Here is a 22,045-nt window from a genome sequence, read left to right as displayed (position 1 = left end):
GAGCATTGGGGTAATGCACTCCATGAACTGACACAAAATCGTGTCAGGGAGACTATCTATTTGTTGAATTTTGACAACGAGATCCAGCAAAGCAAATGCTCTTTGCACCTCTTGTAGTTTAATCTTGGCTTTAGCCCCTTTTAACAAAACAGTGTACTCTGGATCAAAACCATACCTGTCACAAAACTCCATTGTCTCTCTCTGCAAAGCAGTCGATGAATTCACAGATGTCTGTGCATGTGCTTCAGGATAAAGTTAGTGATGCGCTCAAGTCCCTGTTCGGGCGCCAATTTTTCCTACTACTTTTAGTTGTAACCAATACGTCTACTCACCAAAGAATGAGTGAAGCAATATGGATAACAGCAGAGGACAATTTATTTAGGGTCTGATGGCAATTTACCATCGGTGTCCAGCACTTTAAAGGATTGGATGGACTGGAGCACATCTGTCCTTAACATACCCTCTTAAACATCAGCTTGACACTGATACATCAAAGGAAACTTAACAGACTTTAAGTGCAAATGTTTCAACCTGAACAACTTAAAACTTCTTTGGGATACAATGTAAATAAAGACAAGAAGAAGAAAAATATTTCCATCAATAGTCACTTCTCCTAACCAGGAGACAAGTGAATATATTATGTAAAGAGTCCTTTTTCTCAGTCCTGGGGTTGTAACACCACAACCTCCTCAGTCCGTAATCAGAGAGTGTCTATTTGACAATAACCAAAATGTCTTTGGATAGTCTTTGTGAATGCAAAAAGAAAAAAAAAACAATGATGTTAGCTGGCCAGCAAAATAAAGAGAGTGTATGGCACTGAGTGCGGGCGTGTGTGTGAGTACTTCGGTCCAAATAATCGAAGTCCGGATGGATGAATGGATGGCAGCCGCTTGTCCTTTAATGGCACCAGCGAGACAGCACAGCAGTAAGGCAGCACAGCAGCGAGGCGTCTGGCAGGAGAATGAACAATAGTCTTTTTTAAGGCTACTGCAGAAGGAGATATTCCCCGCTAGCTCACCCAAGCTTGCTCTCTGGCACAGCTACAAGCCACGTAAGCTCATAGCCCCTCCCGCTAGGATGTACTACCACAGTCGACTGTCGTAAAGCAGCCGCAAACCAATAGCAAGTAAAAAAAAACTCAGAAGAACATTTTATAACACCCAATATAGATATATACATATATACTGAATATCACACAATATCAGATAACCAAATTAACACTGGGTTACATGAGCATAGCTCCTTCATGTGCATAGCTCTTCATGAGCATAGCTACTTCATGAGCATAGCTACTTCATGTGCATAGCTCTTCATGAGCATAGCTACTTCGTGAGCATAGCTCCTTCATGTGCATAGCTACTTCATGAGCATAGCTACTTCATGAGCATAGCTACTTCATGCGCATAGCTACTTCATGTGCATAGCTCTTCATGAGCATAGCTACTTCATGTGCTCCATGAAGTAGCCAGCGAGGTTCAGAATCATTTTCAAGGTCCTCGTGTTTCTCTACAAAGTCCTTCATGGTTTGGCTCATTCCTACATTTCCGACTTCAGCTTCCAGGTCCCTCCAGTCAGCTGATCATATGCTTCTAACTGTCATGTGCTCCAGATTTAAACTCAGAGGAGACTTCTCTGTGATTGCCCACAGTCAAATCTGCTCCCTCCATTCAGTCTTTAAAAACTTGAAACTTATTTTTACACACTGGCATTTGGGTCTGATTGCTCATTGTGTTTCCTGTGTCTTTTTCAGTCATGGTTAGATCTATTTACTTATTTCCCTGTTCCCTCCTTTTTTATTTCCTGACTTTTATTAGACGCTTTGATCAACCTGAGTTTTTTAAATGTTTTTTTTAAAATGTGCTTTGTAAATACATTTGAGCTTTAGTTTACTCGATTAAAGAGCTATTTTCAATTAATCATAGTAATCACAATTACATTTTGTGTCAAGAAAGAGTTGGGAGAGCTACTCTATATTTAAACAGTTTTGTTTATATCCCTTTGCTCTGTTTGCAGAGTATCTATGAGCCCACAGCTACAGTTAGTAAAGTCATAGACTTCATCAGTATGATAACTCTGTCAGCACTTATCAAATCACATCAATCATATTTTCACTCTCTTTCCTTCATCAGGTTCTCTTGGTACTCCCTCCATTACAGTCAGATCGTCTTTCATTAACAAAAGCTGTTCCGCAGTCACAGTGGAGTGCTCAGTGCACAACAGCCAAGACCTGGTCCTGTCCTGGTACAGACAGGAGGGAAGATTGACAAATGTTAGCAGTCCTGATCTGTCCTCCAATCTGTATCTCACTCTGGAAATAGAATCCCATGACAGCAGCAGTTACAGCTGTGTAGCTGAAAACCCTGTTGAAAAAAAGGTGACCAAACTATCAGGAGAAGACACAACTATTAAGATGGGGTCTGGAGGTAAGATGGTGATAAATCATTTTCACCTTTATTAAACTAGAACTATTATTTTTTTGTTTATCACAGTCTTATGATTAAAGAATATCTAAGCCCCAAGCTCTTCTCTCCCCCCCAAGAGTCCAGGAGCTGGTGTCAGACTGAATCTACAGTAAGACTGGTTATCTCTACTGTCTTTGGCATGGCCTTGATTATTCTTGTTGTGGACCACATCAGACTCCGAAGATGAACCACATGTGCACCGAAGTTTTTCTCAAGCTTCACAAAATGCAGTGTGTCAACCAGTGTTGGTCAAGTTACTTGAAAAAAGTAATCAGTAACTAATTACTGATTACTTCCCCAAAAAAGTAATCCCATTACTTTACTGATTACTTATTTTCTAAAGTGATAGATCTTTCAGCCCAATTCTACTTTTTCTACATAATCCATCATACAAAATGTAATCAAATGGAAAAGTCCCTTTTTAAAACTTGTTTTATTAGTTTTAATCTTTTAACTTTATGCATCAAGCAAAAATGTAATTATATGCAACATTCTCTGACTGGAAGAAATTAGTTTAATATTTAAACCTATTTTCTGCATATTCCAGCACATAAAATAATTTTTTTGTGTGTGTTTACACTCACTCTTTCAAATAGATGCAAGTAAAACACAGCAGAAAATAAATAGTCAAAGACTACACTGTTAAAAAAAACATCTTAAAAAAACGGTGATATTCTGGCAGCTGGGGCGCCAAAATACGACCGTAAAATAACAGAAAATAACTGTCCCATAAAAATACGGTTATTTTCAGTGATGAAAATAGAGTTTGTTGCCCTAAGTTCACATGGGATTCTGCCTTTTCCAAGTGCTTTTAGACATTAAGGCTGGCTGTAGCTCAGGTGGCAGAGCAGGTCAGCCACTAATCAGAAGGTCGGTGGTTCAATCCCAGGCTGCCCCCCTGCCTGCATGCCAAATATCCTTGGGCAAGATACTAACCCCATGTTGGCCTACTGGTGGTGGTCAGAGGGCCCGGTGGCGCCAGTGTCCGGCAGCCTCGCCTCTGTCACTGCGCCCCAGGGCAGCTGTGGCTACAAAGTAGCTGCCATCACCAGTGTGTGAATGGGTGGATGACTGGATGTAGTGTGAAGCGCTTTGGGGTCCTTAGGGACTAGAAAAGCACTATACAAATGCAGGCCATTAAATTAGGAACATTTTTACGTGATCAAACAATGAAATTACCTATAAACAAGGTCACTGAATGTGGCAATATGAATCATACTACGTAAATGTACAGAAATATACAGTTAACAGTTGGTTTCAATAATAATTGATTGCATGCCCTGGGACAGAGGCGAGGCTGCCATATCGCACCATCGGCCCCTTTGGCCATCACTAGTAGGCGGTAGGTGAAGAGTCTTGACCACGGACACAACGACGGAGAGTGTCCGAGCCGGGGCTCGAACCAGCAATTTTCTGATCACAAGGCGAACTGCCAACTCTTGAGCCACGAACGGCCTAACTAGCAATGATAATAATACTTATGTGATGTAACACAAGCTTATAGGGATCATGTTATATACTTTTCCATAGCATTACATTTGAATTCAACAGTTCAATCTTTCAAATAACGGACAGATATTTGTGAAATCATGATACCTTTGTGAATCTGTATCTAAATATGCATATGTACAGACATTTAACAATCATGACAATTATGTTTTATTACATTACAGATTTAACGTTGATTTACATTCAAAATGTGAAGTCAGAGTCTACTTACATAACTTTAATGATATTCTAGAAGAACAGAAGATTACTGTGAAATGCAGTAAAATACCTTCATATTAGGGGTTTTTTCCTACGGTCGCAGCCATACCCGCGACCTTGTTGTTAGTTCACATTCATTGGCCGATGCTTAGCGTCATGTTATTTATATTAATTGCAATTCCTACCTCTACATTTATTTTTCAAAATGTATAATTAGCACAGCGTGTCCGTGCAATGTTTTACATTGTGGCATGCAGAGAAATCTTAACAACGAAGCTCACAGAGAGAGATTGAGCTTGTTATTTAACCCCAAGCTGATAGGGGGAGCTCTTTATTAAAACACTTGCCGGTGTTACAATGTGCCTCAAGCTTCAACAACAGCACAACAGAAGTCACTCATGGTACAGCACTCTCTCTACAAAATAACAACTGTCAGTGACGCTGCACCACGGCGTAAACACAACAACCAAGATAACAGTTAAAAGTAACGTAACCATAAACAATAAAACAAGAACATCCAAACAGCAGCACATGTCCCAAGGCATGATGGGAGACATTTCTGGATGTATTTTTACAATCTAAATATGCATATGTACAACAAAATATATTTAACAAACAAGTAAATTGTGTTTTATTACATTTACAGTGATGTTTTGTTATTTTACATTTGACGTGTCAGATCACAGTCTACTTATGTAAATGTAATGATATTCTAGAAAAACAGTACACAACCGTAAAATACACAGTAAAGTAATTTGACATTACTATTTTTTGGAACAGTGTAGCGGTCCTTTTGCTCTATTTTCACCTGTAAAGCAGGAGTCGGGTAGGCGGAGGTTTACCCTGGTGCAGGTGTGCCGCTGCGGTCAGTGGAAGAATCCGCGAGTTTCTCTGCGAGTTTCCCATTACGTCGCACTCGGTGCTTGCTTTGAAGTTTAGGGGTTTTTTTTCCGCTGTAAAAAGAAGTTTTCTTCCCACGCACAACGGACGCTAATGTTTTTGTCACTTTTTATGGAATCAAACTCAAAGTAAGGTCAGTACTTCCACGCTTTAAACGCTGCACGCTCATACTCTCTCCTGCACTCGATATATGATCCACTGTTGATCTGCACACAGCTGTTGTCACGAACGTCGCACTTGCTTACGTCACTGTCATGAGACATTCTCGCAAAAAATCACGGTTTTAGTAACGCAGTAACGCAGCGTTCCTACGGGAAAGTAAAGGTAATCTAATTACCGTTTTTGCAATAGTAATCCCTTACTTTACTCGTTACTTGGAAAAAGTAATCGGATTACAGTAACGCCCATCTCTGGTGTCAACACATCCGCTTTAGAGCTACACAGGACATGGGACATAATTCTTTTCAAAAGTCCTTTAAAATTTGATTTTGGATCTCAACCAGAAATATCATAAGGTAAGGTGAATAATACACAGAAACCCCAATAATCAAATGGCCCCCTGTGAGCAATCACTTTGCAACACTGGGATGGAAAATCTCCCTTTTAACAGGAAGAAACTTCCAGAAGAACAGGGCTCGGGGAGGGGCGGCCATTCTGCTGCAAACACATTAAAAGAAACCCAAGGATGCTTTACAAAAGAACATTAAGAGTAGTTCATTCTTATTTTTTCTCAAAGTGCATATAATACAAATGTCATGGTCCTGGTGTTTTGTTTTTATTAATAGTCTTTGATTGCATTGTTAGTTTCTAGTCTCTGGATGTCTGTCTCTATGCTTCCTCCGTGTTCTTTGTTTCATGTCTGATCTACTCATGTTTCACATCTATGCTTCTCCTGGTCTTAGTGTCAAGTCCGTGTCTCTGTGCCTGTCTCGTCTTTCCTATTTTACTTTGCCAGTCTCGTGCTGTGTGCTCAGTGCTCAGTGAAAGTTTGTCAGCAACCAAGTTGCTCTCAGCGTCTAAAACTCCAACCTAAAGAAACATCTGGAAGTAATTTCTTTATTAAAAGCTAATGTTAGCCTACTGCAGCTAGCTTGTTTTAGTTGTGGTAGCTACTTGGGTGTTTGTGAGAGTGTCTCACGACAATAACGTACGAGCGTGTGATGCCTGTGGCAGCAACAGACGTGTGCACATCAACAATGGATAACATGGAGTGCAGGAGGGAGTACGACCATGTAGTGTTTAAACTTTGGAAGTACTCACATTATTTTGAGTTTGATTCATTAAAAAGTGACAAAAATATTAGCGTCTGCTGTTCACTTTGTGTGAAGAAAACTTCTTTCTACAGTGAAAAAAACCCTTAAACACAAGAGTGTAAACACAAGAACATTATTTTATTTTATATGCTGGAATATGCAGAACATTGGTTTAAATCTTAAACACATTTCTTCTTGCATATAATAAAATTTTTGCTTGATGCAATGTGCATAAAGTTCCTGGTTACAGGTGCTAAAAAGACTACTCATCGGAGTTGGGATATTTTTACTTTTATTTTGTGTCTTTGTAACGTGTATATTGCCATGTATAAAACTCATGATTAACCGCGTAATATTTTCTACTGTTGCTGCATAAATAGCCATGACAAGTGATGATGATGATAATGACCCCGACCTGTTGGAACATGAAGACTTTGTGTGATTAATGACAAACTGGTATCTCACTTAAAGTTTTTCTGACAACAGGAGGGAATGTCAATGGAAAATTGTATTTAGTAGTCAGTATAATCTTTTAGTGATATAAGTTTGCATATGGTAGAATACTGCATGTAGTTATTTGTATTAGGAAATATTCAACCATGTATACTTAGAGGCATATAATTAATTGTGTGTGATCTCTAACAGGCTGCAGGCTTGGGGTGCATCCCAGGAATGCACCCCCACGTCTGGGAGCATGAGAGCTCATACCTTGTTTTATTGTTTTACGGCAGGATTAACGTAGCTATGTCTGTTTTAGTTTAAGTGCTTCTTTACATATAGATGAACTGCTGGACTTCCTCACCATGTTATCTAGGGTGGGGGAGACTACCCCCTTTCCTGACCAAGGATGTACCTTTTGTGCTCTCATGACCCTTTGATCAGCAGGACACACACACACACACACACACACACACACACACACACACACACACACACCTACTGAAGTATAAATAAAGATTGGGGCAGTTTCTTAGTGCGAGTCTCAGTCTGGAGGCTGCCCTTGCTAGCAAGAAGTTCTGTGTGTTTCTCTTCTCTGAGTCTTTACTGAAGAAGTGTTTTAGAATATTTTCCCTAACACTTATTTTCCACCCTGATTTATGAATAAATTGTTTACAAATCCTACCATGTGGATTCATGGATTTTTTTTTCACATTCTGTCTCTCACAGTTGAAGTGTACCTCTGGTGCAAATTACTGACCTCTGTCATCATTTTAGGTGGGGGAACTTGCACAATCGGTGGCTGACTAAATACTTTTTTGCCCCACTGTGTGTGTGTGTGTGTGTGTGTATATATATATATATATATATATATATATATATATATATTCAATTCAATTTTATTTATATAGCGCCAAATCACAACATAAGTCGCCTTAAGGCGCTTTATATTGTACAGTATATCCTATAATAATAGATACAGGGAAAAACCCAAATATCATATGACCCTCTATGAGCAAGCACTTTGGCAACAGTGGGAAGGAAAAACTCCCTTTTAACAGGAAGAAACCTCCGGCAGAACCTGGCTCAGGTACTTCAAAAGTGTAGAAACCTGAAAACTAGCAAAAGATGCTTTGATTGCAGAGGTGGGAAAGAAGGAGGAGTTTTTGAGGAGAACTATATTAGATACCTCAGAGCCAGCAGAAGGGACATCATGTTCAGTAGTCTTGGAGCCAGCAAAGAAGACTCCACAGGTGGAATCTTCCAGGCATAGCAGACTTGAAAGTGTTTTTGATGAAATCCTGAAGGAAAACACTCTAGATCCTGTTCCTCAGTTAGCCACGACAAGTGCACACATTGAAGTGCAAACTTGCCATTCAACGCTCAGACAATCCACTGCTGTACTGGCAAGTCAACAAACTTAGCTTTCCCACTCTGCAGCTAAATTTCTCTGTGCACCTACAACAATTGTGGAGAGCGAGACTCTTTGATACAGCCTCCATTATTATTAATGAAAGGAGAAGCAGGCTGACAGCTGAGAAGGTTGAAATGTTGATATTTCTGAAGAACCCACCTCTAATGTTAACGTGAAAAAAATGTTACAAATGTGTTATTACAAGGATGTCGTGTGTTTAAAAATGAACTTATACAAAAACAGTTAAAAAAATAGACTATACCGGATTCATATTGGTATCGGCAGATATCCCAATGTATGATCTTGATATCGGACATAAAAAAGTGGTATTGTGCTATCTCTAATTCTAGCCATCAGAAACCTTGAAGCACAGGCCGAGGAGGTGGTGTGGCAGCGATTTTTCACATCAGCCTATCAATCAACCAAAGACTAAGACAGACTTTTAATTTATTTCAAAGCCTGATGCTTAGCCTCGTCCACCCTGATTTAGTGCTCAGCTCAGATAAAATAATTATTGTGCGTGATTTTAACATTCATATAGATGCTAAAAATGACAGCTTCAACATGGCATTTAATCTGTTATTAGACTCAATTGGCTTCTCTCAACATGTAAAAGAACCCACCCACCACTTTAATCACACTCTAGATCTTGTTTTAACATATGGCATAGAAACTGAACATTTAACAGTGTTTCCTGAAAACCCTCTCCTGTCTGATCTGACTATAAACGACCAGCTTCTTCAATGATGAATGCAGATGCTTCACTGGCTGATGAGCTGAACACGTTTTATGCTCGCTTCGACGCCGCAGCAATTAAAACAACAAACGGCTGCGCGTGCTCGGAGTGCACCAGTGAAGAAAATGCATTCGTCATCACAGAGCATGCTGTGAGGAACACCTTCAGGAGGGTGAACACCAGGAAGGCAACAGGACCAGATGCAATCCCTGGCCGGGTCCTTAGAGCCTGCGCTGATCAACTAGCACCGGTGTTCACGGAGATCTTCAACCTCTCCCTGGCCCAAGCCTGTGGTTCCCACGTGCTTCAAACGGTCCATTATTGTCCCTGTTCCAAAGAAACAACAGCCCGCTTGCCACAATGACTACCGTCCAGTAGCACTGACTTCAATTGTGATGAAGTGTTTTGAAAGACTGATGAGAGATCACATCACTTCTTCACTTCCTCCCACCATCGACTCACTTCAGTTTGCTTACCGGACTAATCGTTCCACAGACGATGCCATATCTCACCTGCTCCACACATCCCTGAGTCACCTGGACACTGGCAGAGGGAATTATGTTAGGATGCTGTTCGTGGACTACAGTTCAGCATTCAACACAATAATTCCCTCTAAGCTTTTCACCAAGTTGACGGATCTAGGACTCAGCTCATCACTGTGTCAGTGGATCCTCAACTTCCTCACAGACAGACCCCAATCAGTGAGGGTAGGAAAACAAGTCTCCCCCTCCATCTCACTCAGCACTGGAGTGCCTCAGGGCTGTGTTTTAAGCCCCCTGCTGTACTCACTGTACACTTATGACTGTGTAGCCACATCCGACACCACCTCCATTGTCAAGTTTGCTGACGACACTGCTGTTGTGGGCCTGATCTCCGACAACATCGAGACGGCCTACCTGGAGGAGATTAGGAACCTGGAGACCTGGTGCCAGGAGAATAACCTCCTCCTAAACATCAGCAAGACTAAGGAGCTGATCGTGGACTTCACTACAAAGCAGGCGAGGAATTACAAACCCCTCATCATCAGTGGCACGCCAGTGGAGAGAGTGGACAGTTTCCAATACCTGGGTGTCCACATCACTCAGGACCTGTCATGGTCCTGTCACATCAACACCCTGGTTAAGAAAGCCCGTCAGCATATCTTCTTCCTCAGAAGACTTAGAGACTTCCATCTGCCACTGAAGGTGCTCAAGAACTTCTACTCCTGCACCATCGAGAGCGTCCTGATGGCAAACATCTGCACCTGGTTTGGGAACAGCACCAAGCAGGACAGACGAGATCTGCAAAGGGTGGTGCGCTCGGCAGAACGCATCATTCAATCAGAGCTCCCTGACCTGCTGTCCATCTACACCAAGCGGTGCAAGTCCAAAGCTAGGAAGATTATGATGGACCTCTCCCATCCCAACAATGGACTCTTCTCACTGTTGAGGTCTGGGAAGCGCTTCCGCTCCCTTAAGGCCAAAACAGAGAGAATGAAGAGGAGCTTCTTCCCCCAGGCTATTCGGGGCCTGAACCAGGTGTAGGACTGGACTCTCCCAAACACGTCACTATAAGACTGGACTCTCACACACGTCACCACACGCACCACCACACATTTCCTATAATCCTATAATTCCTATAATTTATAATCCTTATCTTTATAATCTCTTCTGCTATTTGCACATTCTTTACTGTAATTTCCTAAGTTAATTTGTAAATTTTTGTAGTAAATTGTAAATATTGTAAAACTTTTCTTCTGTCATTTAATGGTCGGGCATTGTACAGCTACAAGCATTTCACCCCCATGTCATACTGTGTATGGTTGTGTGTGTGTGTGACAAATAAAATTTGAATTTGAAATCATTTCCTGATAACATTTACATTTACAATAATTGATTACACTGCAGTGGGGAGTAGACTTCATCACAGTAGATGTCTTTCTGAAAGCGCTAAGAATATAATCCACCCACTGTTATCATCTTCAATGCCCTGTACCAACATAGAGCAGAGCAGCTATCTGAACAATATTGGATTGCATTTATATAGCACTTTTGAAGACCCTCAAAGCGCTTTACAATTCCTCTATTTATTCACTCTCACATTCACACACTGGTGGAGGCAGCTACAGTTGTAGCCACAGCTGCCCAGGGGCAGACTGACAGAAGCGAGGCTGCCATATCACGCCATCAGCCCCTCTGGCCATTACCAGCAGGCGGTAGGTGAAGTGTCTTGCCCAAGGACACAACGACCAAGACTGTCCAAGCCGGGGCTCGAACCAGCAACCTTCAGATTGCAAGACGAACTGCCAACTCTTGAGCCACGATCGCCCTCCAACAGAGGTCGATCATCTTGTTAATAATTTTACCTCCTCACTACGTACGACTCTGGATACTGTAGCTCCGGTGAAAACTAAGTCCTCAAATCAGAAGTACCTGACTCCGTGGTATAATTCTCCATCACGTAGCCTAAAGCAGATGACTCGTACGCTGGAGAGGAAATGGCATGTTACAAATTTAGAAGATGATCAGTTAGGCTGGAGAAATAGTTTGTTGCTTTATAGGAAAGCCCTCCAGAACATCTTACTATTCATCACTGATTGAAGAAAATAAGAACAACCCCAGGTTTCTCTTCAGCTCTGTAGCCAGGCTGACAAACAGTCAGAGCTCTGTTGAGCCAACCATCCCTTTAACATTAACTAGTAATGACTTCATGAACTTCTTCACAAATAAAATTTTTATCATTAGAGAAAAAATTACCAATAATCATCCCACAGATGTAATATTATCTACAGTTACTCTTAGTACCATTGATGTTAAGTTAGACTCTTTTTCTCTAATTGATCTTTCTGAGTTAACTTCAATAATTACTTCCTCCAAACCATCAACGTGTCTTTTAGACCCCGTTCCTACAAAACTGCTCAAAGAAGTCCTGCCATTAATGCTTCGATCTTAAATATGATCAACCTATCTCTAATAATCAGCTATGTACCACAGGCCTTCAAGCTGGCTGTAGTTAAACCTTTACTCAAAAAGCATCTCTAGACCCAGCAGTCTTAGCTAATTATAGGCCAATCTCCAACCTTCCTTTCATATCGAACATCCTTGAAAGAGTAGTTGTCAAACAGCTAACAGATCATCTGCAGAGGAATGGTTTATTTGAAGAGTTTCAGTCAAATTAACTGAATTTATAGAGAAAACATGTTTAGTTTTTGTTGATGTGTGTGTGCCATACGTTAGTCTAGGCTGAGAATGAAGTGTAGTTTCCAGGTTACGTTCTTGCTGTGCCTCATTATGCCAGCAGGTGGCAAGTACCTCAGTCGAGTCATCTGTGTTGCCGCTCCGTCCACGCGTAGCTTCATGTCAGCAAAAGTCGGGAGAAAGCGCCAGAGTCCAATTTGGGATTACTTCGAATATGACTGTGTTTTAGATAAAAGCAAGTGTCTTGTAGTGGAAAGAGATAAAATATGTGGGACATTTTTAAAGGGGAAAAATCCCACAAACCTTAAAGTGCACTTGAAAAGTTCGCACAAGAAGGCTAACCTAGCTTACCTTGAGAAGGTAAGGGAGCACGCCCAAGCCTCATCCCCAGAAACAGAAGCTAACCCCAGGCAAGGCAGCGTGATGCACGCTGAGAAAACCCCACAAAAAACATTAATGCAGTACTTCCAACGGCGACCGGATGGCTGCTGGTTGGTCAATTCGCAGGAACATCACAAGCGAGAGGAAGCGTTGGTGAATATGTTTATCGAGACTGGGATATCTACACAACTGTGTGAGTCAATTGCCTTCAAAAAGTTTAGCAATTCACTTGAACCAAAATTCCGAACATCAGGCGCTGCAAGAGTTAATTGTCTCATTGGGGCCAAGATGGATATAGCAAAGCAGAAACTGAAAGAACTAAAAAAAGAAGCGAGGAAGCTAACACTATGTGTAGATGGCTGGAGCAAAAGGGGATTAACAGCATCTTTCATGGATGTGTCAGCTTGTTTTTACCACCCACCTGGAGGCCAGGTCCACCATGCTTTGCTTAACCTGCACCGACTGGAGCACCCACATACCGGGGAGGCCATCGCCCGCTGCATTGATCATACATTAGAAGAGTGGGCTGTAGGGAACGAGAAGGTGCTGCTCGTTGTAACCGATAACGGGGTCAACATCGTCAAGGCCGTACGGCTTCTTCAGAATCGCAGGCGAACTGATGATACCAATGGTTCTCAGGATGAGCAAAGAGCTGCTGGAGAGGGCCAAGATGAAATGTGGATGGAGTCTGAGTCGGAGGAGTCAGACACAGAGTGTGAGGAACGTGGAGATTTTGGTGAGTGTTTTTATAGGAGCAAACACATTGTCAATTTTTTTTCTTTTTACTCATGTAAACCGTTGCATTAACTAGCATCCCCAGGCTTCTACCTTTCTACCTATAAAACCCGAGAGCAGCCAAATGGCTGGTAGGCTTTTAGCTAAGCTTTAGCTTCAGCCAAGTGGAAGCTAAATTGGCTAGTCATTCATATGTATATTAGGTCGTTATCTGGGAATTCTGGAGGGAGGGGAGTGGGGGTGTGTGGATGAGGGGGTGGGGGAGCTGCTAAAAGCTGTGCACTTCCTTTTGTGTTTCATCTTGATGCATTCTCAATCATCCAGGGAAATAAATCTCCAAAAGTCACCAACTTGGAGTGTTTCAGTTTGCCATCTTAGGGAGAAATCAACACACATGGGTGTATGTCCTTTGTTGCTGAGATTTATTGATAAAAACAGTACAAAAAACCAACCATTTGTACAAATATTTACAAATAATAATAAAAAGTGAGTGAGTACAATTCAACATTTTCAGCAATCACTCACAATCCTGGCACTGCCATGGTTTCTGTAGTCTGCATTTACCACATGTGTATCTTTTGCAGTGAACACATCGCACAGTGGCATGATTGTTCTTGCAGTTGTGTTTGACCTGACACGTGGCTCTTTTTCCAGGGCTAGGTGTGGAGGGTTGTGTCCGAAGCAACTGTTCTCTTCTTGCCTTCTTCGCAGCTACATGAGAGTGAGCCAACTCTGTTGCAAGCGCCACCAGGAAGTCCACCCGTCTTTCCTTCGTCCCGGTGCATGCTTGATACAGCACATGTGCATTCAGTGCTGCCATGTCAATCATGTTATAAAACACGGCGACTGGCCAGCGCCGTGTTCCTTTGCGGACAGTGTACTCCCGAACCATCCAACCATCCAACTTGATCCCAAACTTGTCAGGTTTACTTGCAATATTCTGCAGGAAACAACACCGAGTCTTTGATGGGAAAAGCTGTTCATCAACGGTGATATGTAGACCAGGGTTGTAGCACGTGATGCAGTTGGTGACAAATGATCCCCACACACTGGAAATTGCAGCGAACTTATCAGTCTTTGCTCGATTTGCTCCATTGTGGCATCAGACCACTGGTATAATGTTGAAATGTACTCACTCACTTTTTATTATTATTTGTAAATATGTGTACAAATGGTTGGTTTTTTGTACTGTTTTTATCAATAAATCTCAGCAACAAAGGAAATACACCCATGTGTGTTGATTTCTCCCTAAGATGGCAAACTGAAACACTCCAAGTTGGTGACTTTTGGAGATTTATTTCCCTGGATGATTGAGAATGCATCAAGATGAAACACAAAAGGAAGTTCACAGCTTTTAGCAGCTCCCCCACGCCCTCAATCACACACCCCCACTCCCCTCCCTCCAGAATTCCCAGGTAACAACCCAATTTACATATGAATGACTAGCCAATTTAGCTTCCACTTGGCTGAAGCTAAAGCCTAGCTAAAAGCCATTTGGCAACTCTCTGGGTTTTAAAGGTAGAAAAGCCAAATGGCTGCTCTCCGGGGTTACAGCATTTGCAGCTATAATGTTAGTTTCCTAGTAAATTTTCTGATGTATGTGAATACTTCCTCTCTTTTACTGTAGCTATATTGCAGACAGCATATATGTTGCAGAAAGGCTGGAAATGGAAACTAGCTGTAGCTGGTAAAGGTTCACTTGTCATGATTCGGCTATGTGGCAGGCAGGAGAGGACCCAAACGCAAACTCACAGAGACAAAAGGTAAACTCAAAAAACACAGCTTTATTGCTGGCGTGGAGTGGGACACGAAAAACAATACAAAATAAACTAAACTGGGAAAGCTAAAGCACAAGGAGCCACAGGGAAAAATCACACAGCTATGATGGAGACTACGACACTGACAAAGAGAAACACAGGGCTTAAATACACAGAGGGATAACGAGGGAATGAGACACAGAAGGAGGCCACAGCTGGGAGAAATCAGGACTGGACGAGACAGAGACGCAAAACTAGAAACACTCACATGAGGCATGGACCTTCAAAGTAAAACAGGAAGTATCACACAGAGACGCGAACTAGACACAGTGGAGACAGCAACTAAGAAACAGAGACAAACCATAAGGCAGAGGTCTAAGAACCAAAATACACAGAGGGAAATACTCAGCTTTGAGCACAAGAGACTAGACTAGAGGGAGTAACAAAAGACCAACCATGAGAACATAATGCACAATGCAGGGTGACAGAAAACAAGAAACTCAAACATGCAAAGACACACCATAAACAGAACAGAGGGGGCACAGAGAGACATGAAGGGCAGGGGAGACTTAACATGGGTTGAAACACAAGGGGGAACTAATAAGCAAATGAACATAGGAGGCCCAATGAGCTAAACATACTATAAACATCAAAATGAACTAGAACTCAAAACACTGGGTCCTAAGACCCAGGATCGTGACATCACTGTTTTTGTAAACGAAAGTTCCCCAACTTTTTTTTTATTTAAACTAAATAATTGCAATGCTGTTTATGCTTTATTGACCCTGTGCACGAGAAAATGCTAACTTCCTGGTTTGAGACCGGATGTGGGGTTGTACATTTCCGGTAGCTTTACTTTGTGGTCAATCACTACTGTGAAGATATCCTCCACAATCATGTCCAAAACTCGAAAACGGAAAGATGGCGTTAAGTTACAAAGAGCAGAAGGTGGGAACACTCACCACTGTTGTGTCACAAAAAATCTAATGATCAATTTTGACGTTTAAAGAGTTTAGATCGATCAGTTGTTTACATCACTCAACACAAGCAGAACTGCATCACTGCAGCAGAAGACACATCGTCCACATTCAGAAGCACATCTCTGTATAGTGACTGGTCTCATGATTTAAACAGGCAAATGTTCAGCATTCAAACTACAGGTGAAGAATAGTCAAACCAGATGTTTCCCCGTTATGTCGAGATCAGCTAGTCAAGTACACACCTACACAGCATGTTAACAAACTGTGAAAAAAGCCACACAAAAATGAATGATTGCTGGTAACGGTTTCTATACATTAGTATTTACGAAGGGTATGTTGTAACTTACCTTCAAAATTACAGCGGTCCCTCGCTATAACGCGGTTCACCTTTCACCTCGCTGTTTCACAGATTTTTTAGTGCAAGTTTGCATGCTTATTTTTTACATCACATTGTGTCCTGCGTCCTGATCGCTGCAGACGATCTCCTCCGTGACGTCTCTCCTGTACAGTACAGAATTGCTGCATCAATGCTAGCAGTGTGACTCTGAAGTGCAGTGCTGTATGTCCACGATGTCCACGAAACGTGTTGTACCGTCAAAAAATAACATTGGCTACTTGATTTCACCTATCGCTGGTTATTTTTAGAACATAACACCTGCGATAAACGAGGGACCGCTGTATACAGATACTGAGAAATATAACATTTGAATATTTTCTCTTTTGCTCTGAGGCGCAGGGGAAAAATATCGACAAGTCGATGAACATCATTTACAGATATATTGGGTAAATGCCCAAGACATCTATAGAAATGTAAATCGCGGCTTGATTCATTCATTTGCTTAACTTGTTTTGGACCGTAAACCAGGCGCGAATAGGACACCGGAAACAAAGCTCCCCACAGGAGTTTCCGCACCGGAAGTAGCATATGCTAACGTGCACATAGTCAATTCACATAAAAGGCTGCCCACATTACTCACAATCCCCAGTAAAAGCTTTAATCGGTGCTTCTGCTGTGATCCTACTCATGGCTATGGGGATAACACTATTAAGAAGTAAAACGTATTGAAACAGGTCTGCTTACCTAAGAGACCTGCAGCACAGAGCTAATGTCCATAGTTTACGAAATAGTTTTTATTAAATCAAATACATACCTCAAGTGGAAATATAACAACATTTTTAGACTATTGCTTCTATGTTTATAATGTTTACATGTTTTATAATTGTCTGTTTTGTTTTTTTAAGACCTTGAGCTGCAAGAATATGGGGAGAGCAGCAAGTTCCACAGAATGCCGTGCCTAGCACACACTCTCCAGCTCACAATCAAAGATGCCATGAAACACCCGACTGCTGATTCAGTCATAACTAAAGCAAGAAAACTGGTACATGCTGTAAGAAAATCATCAGTGGCAAATGAAGAAATGATCAAAAGGTGTGGCAAAACTCTGATCCGGGATTGTACCACTCGTTGGAACAGTACTTTTGACATGTTGAGACAACTGCTAGAAACCAGAGCTGAACTAAACCAACTGCTTGAGCAGCTGGAGATGGATACTTCTCACAAGTGATTGGGCCAAGCTGGAGAACCTTGTCAAGCTGTTTGAACCCTTTGCCATTCATACAGACCAGCTTCAGAGTGACAGCCAGTCACTCTCACAAGTAGTGCCATGTCTGCTCAACCTTGAGGCACATCTGCTGACGAGTCCTTTTAGGAATCCTTTAGCTCAAGTGCTTCTGAAGTCTTTAATTAAGGGAACGGTTTGCTGGTATTCTTAATCCTGATTCCACACAGTTTGATGCTACACCAGCAGGAGCCTGCCTGCTGGATCCAAATGTTTCACTGATTCTTCAGTCACCAGATACAGCATCGCTGCATTTCTGGAAAGCAAGACAGGATGTCTATCCAAAACTTGCCCCAGTAGCTTTAGATCTTGTTAGTGCCCCTGCTTCACAAGCATTTGTGGAACGCATCTTTTCTGTGTGGACTCCTGTCATTTGGGCTGAGAAACTGAACAACCACATCTCTGGAGCAGCGAGTTTTCCTTTAGATCAACACTTGCAGTTCAGTTCAGTGCTTTTTTTTTTTGTTGCTTTTTTTTATGTTTTACTAATGTATAACTAAACACTTAAAATTTACTCATGATGGCTTGGCTTTTGTGTTGTGTTATTGTATTGCTAGTCAGTTGCAGTGTTTTATCACAGCTGTAATGCCAGCATTGAATGTTGGGCTTCCTAATGTTTAAATTAAATTTCATCCAAGTTACTTTAGAGTTGGCTAAGCTCTGTTTATCTACACTACCTGCTTTTCAGATGCTGTTGTAAATGTGTCTACTAAATATTAAAGCCATATATCATTTATAGTTGCCTGGTGGGAATGTGGGTTGTCTGTCTCTATGTGTTAGCCCTGCGACAGACTGGTGACCTGTCCAGGGTGCACCAGGGTATGGTAGCTGGAATAGCAACCTATCCAAGGATAAGTGGAAGAAGATGGATGGATATGATGAAACTGGGATTTTGTTACACTTAATTCCATTTTTTTTAACAGTCTTTTTTTAACCAAAAAAAAAAAAAAAAAAAAAAAAAAAGAGCCAATATGCAAGGACTAATCAATTAACCAGTATTAAACAACAGCTATTATAGCTAAGTTATCTAGAAAGTTAATTAATCTTTTATTCACAAGGACGACTAGGGGCGCTCAGAGGGGAATTTATTTTAGGCAAAGTGTTTTATTTCCTGTCTCCCTTCCCTCACCCCCAACCACTTGCAGCAGATGACTGCGCCTCCCCTGAGCCTGGCTTTGCCGTAGGTTTCTTCCTGTTAAAATGGAGTTTTTTATCCTGCTGTTGCCAAGTATTTGCTCATAGCTTTTCGTCCGATTGTTGGGTTTTTTTCTGTATTATTGTAGGGTCTTTAAGTGACAATATAAAGTGCCTGTGAAATAATTAAGTAACTTGTGAAATAAGTAAATACAGACGTGCTGCTAAAGTATGCCTGGACTGTACCTGGTGTAGCACATAATCTGGTTGCGGTGTGTGGAGTCTCTCTCCACATCACAGGGGACTGACAGGGTGTTTGACACCAGGGTCACACGGTTTCCAAACATGTCGTCTACTGGATTCAGCTGGAACTGCCGCTCCTGTGCAAAACCTGGAAGGGAAAAAAGGGGGCAACAAAATCTCAGAAGGTAATTGTTTTTGAGGCTTAGAGTCACATCTTTCAGCATCATCCCACCAGGCCAGCAGGCACAAGGACTCTCAGGACAGTTACAACTGCATTAACAAATCTTCTTCAGCTGCATCTTTTAGCTACAGAATAGCTTAAAATTGACTTATATCTAAGAATCCATCATAACTTGTTTTACAAAGTAAAATAATGCCCACACTACTTTTTAAATTTACTTCTAAACCTCATTACGGATCTCCTACCATCTCCTTGAATGGTGAGTCGTGTGGCTCCATTGACGCTTCCTATGCGTGGGGACACGGAGGTTATGCGCTGAGCATCTGCAAAATTGAATTAAAACCGCATGAGAAATCTTTTTTCCTCGAGTGTGAACAGCGAGCTAAAACAACTGAGTTTAGAATAGAAGTTGACTTAACTTACCGCAGCAACACCAAAGAGCGAAGAGGAGAGCTGCGGCCTTCCACTTGACCTCCATCCTGAAGAGCTCCCAGGTTACTTTGCTGCCTCACCTGCGCCCCTCTCTCGACCGATTGTGAATCACGTGACACAAAAGTACTATTTATAACAAAAATATAATTGAAATTTATTGACAGCCATAGAATAAATATATGTGGTAAAATGTACAATTATTAAAACAAATATTATTTTAAAAAATTGTATTTTCCATTTTCCAGTGTGACATTTAAGTGAACAAAACTCACCTGCTGTGAGAAAATTTTGTTTACCTGTTGATTGGGAAACTGTCAGTTCAGGGACGCGCACTACCTTTTTATAACGTGCTCAGGGTCCCGCCCCTCACCTGAAACTGGGAGGAGACTGGAAGAAGTTTTTGCTGCATTTATCAGATTTTCAAGATGTCTGCATTTAAAAACAAAAGCGAAAGTGAGTCAAAAACCGTGATAAATAATGGCTCCATGAACACGGGACGTAATTAGCGATGAACATGTGGAGGAAGAAGTGGAGCTATAAAAAGCTAAAGTATGCAAAGTTATACACGTTTTGCATTTGTTCAGTCCTTCAGTAAATATGGTCTTTGTGTAGCCTTTGACTTTTTCACACCGTTTCATGACCGTTGGATTAAATTTGCATTAAAGTGCAATCATTCTCCACTTGCACAATGTGCTCTTGAAGTGGTCTTCATGTTATTCTGTTATTGTCATGTTATTCCACGTTTCATTTATAAAACATATCGTACAGTAGTGCTTCGCATTTCAGTCTTTGAGTGTTTGCAAAACTGTCTGTGATCATAACAATGATAAATAAAACTCCTTATGATGCTTGCAACCTTATATTAATTGTAGATTTCCTATTCAACTAATTTGTGCCTTGAACCATAAAAAGAAAACAGATCTAAAACTGGCAAACAGTAAATAATAATAATAATAATAATAATAATAATAATAATAAAGAAAGAAAAAAAAAAAAAACCAGTCTTGCCCCTGGTATGTGGCTCATTTTGCAAACAAGACTAAAACTATAACTATAACTAATAAAAACTAAACTGAAACGAAGGATTTTCAAAAAATAAAAACTCAACTAAACTACCAAACAAATGGTAAAAACTAATTAAAACTGATATAGAATTGAAAATCTGAAGTCAAAACTAAATAAAAATAAAAACTAATGAAAATTGCAAAACTATTAAAACCTTGGTCCATAGTTCAGCGGAGACAGTGTCCTTTGCCCTACCAGGCTAAGTAAAGTCTACCAGCCAACAAGGTGGCCTTGCATGGAGTGGGAAGAAGAGTCTAAACACAGTCGTTATCAGGGTGTTTTTGTTCGGCTCCAGCCTTCAGCCCACAGCTGGCGCCGAAGGGATAGCCGCATTATGATGTTGATTTTTCTTTTATGCGAACAACTCATGAGAATTTCAAAGCTGTTCTTTAACACTCCGACAACAATTCAGAAATGTGTCATGATTTCACAAATATCTGTCCGTTATTTGAAAGATTGAACATTTAAATTCAAATGTTGTCACGATCTGGTTATAGGGACTCAAACGCAGAGCGGTTAGATGTCTCCAAAATGCAGTTATTTACAGTTCCAGTGCACAATATATACTGTATACAGTGAAGGGAATCCAAAACTCCAGGGAATCACAGGGTAGCTCTCTCACACTCGCTCACGTCCTCTTGCCCACACTCACACACGTTCACACGGCAGGGAGGTCGCAGGTCCGGGGGGGAAGGTCTGAAGCAGAAGAGAAGGGAAGTCACAAACTAATCACAAATCACGAAGCACAAATCCACAGGAGCTGTGAGAACACTAACGTCAGTAGTACAATCATCCAGCGATGAGAGGCTCTGTGTTCCAGCCTCAAATAGTGCTCTCGGTGATGACAGGTGATTGTTGTCAGGTGTGTGGGCCAAGGGCGGGAGCCCACAGTGAGCTCCGCCCAGGCAGAGAGGGAGAGAACCGAAACAGCAAATGTAGCCTTGTGGGGCCGTCCGGGCAGGCATGGACACCATGACAAATGTAATGCTATGGAAAAATATATAAAATGATTCGTATAAACTTTTTTAAAATCACATAATAATTACTATTATTGCTATTTAGGGCGATCGTGGCTCAAGAGTTGGCAGTTCGCCTTGTAATCAGAAGGTTGCCGGTTCGAGCCCCGGCTCGGACACTTTGGGTCGTTGTGTCCTTGGGCAAGACACTTCCCCTACTGGTGACGGCCAGAGGGGAATTATAAAGCGCTATATGAATGCAATCCATTATTAGTTAACTGTATGTTTCTGTACATTTAAGTATTATTATTCATATTGCTGCATTCAATGACCTTGATTATAGGTAATTTCATTGTTTAATCACGTTAAAATGTTCCTAATTTAATGTTTAAAAGCAATTGAAAAAGGCAAAAGCCCATGTAAAAGTAGGGCAACAAACTGTATTGTCATTACTGAAAATAACCGTATTTTCATGA

The 22,045-nt window shown here is 41.3% G+C and overlaps 2 protein-coding genes across 2 annotated transcripts in view; one reads left to right on the top strand and one right to left on the bottom strand.

Annotated features, from left to right (window-relative positions):
- The window catches only part of LOC146629837 (CD48 antigen-like), a 34,269-nt gene extending 31,620 nt beyond the window's left edge, over positions 1 to 2,649 (top strand). Inside the window, exons 3-4 of the mRNA XM_085355419.1 lie at positions 2,130 to 2,423; positions 2,540 to 2,649. Coding sequence (XP_085211545.1) covers positions 2,130 to 2,423; positions 2,540 to 2,649 — 404 coding nt within the window. The remainder of the gene's footprint in view (positions 1 to 2,129; positions 2,424 to 2,539) is intronic.
- Positions 782 to 19,594, bottom strand: LOC146629836 (fibrocystin-L-like). Its single transcript, XM_085355420.1, has 4 exons — positions 19,540 to 19,594; positions 19,362 to 19,439; positions 18,939 to 19,083; positions 782 to 950 (listed from the first exon to the last, which is right to left on the bottom strand). Exons 1-4 carry the CDS (start codon positions 19,592 to 19,594, stop codon positions 782 to 784), a joined length of 447 nt encoding a protein of 148 aa, XP_085211546.1.
- Between the last annotated feature and the right edge of the window lie 2,451 nt (positions 19,595 to 22,045).

This window comes from Diplotaxodon limnothrissa, linkage group LG6 (genome assembly GCF_057381915.1).
Source record: "Diplotaxodon limnothrissa isolate DT_005_m linkage group LG6, D_limnothrissa_male_GT1.1, whole genome shotgun sequence".
Taxonomy (NCBI): domain Eukaryota; kingdom Metazoa; phylum Chordata; class Actinopteri; order Cichliformes; family Cichlidae; genus Diplotaxodon; species Diplotaxodon limnothrissa.
Note: the sequence above shows the minus strand (reverse complement) of the source record. Positions and strands in the feature narration are given on the sequence as shown.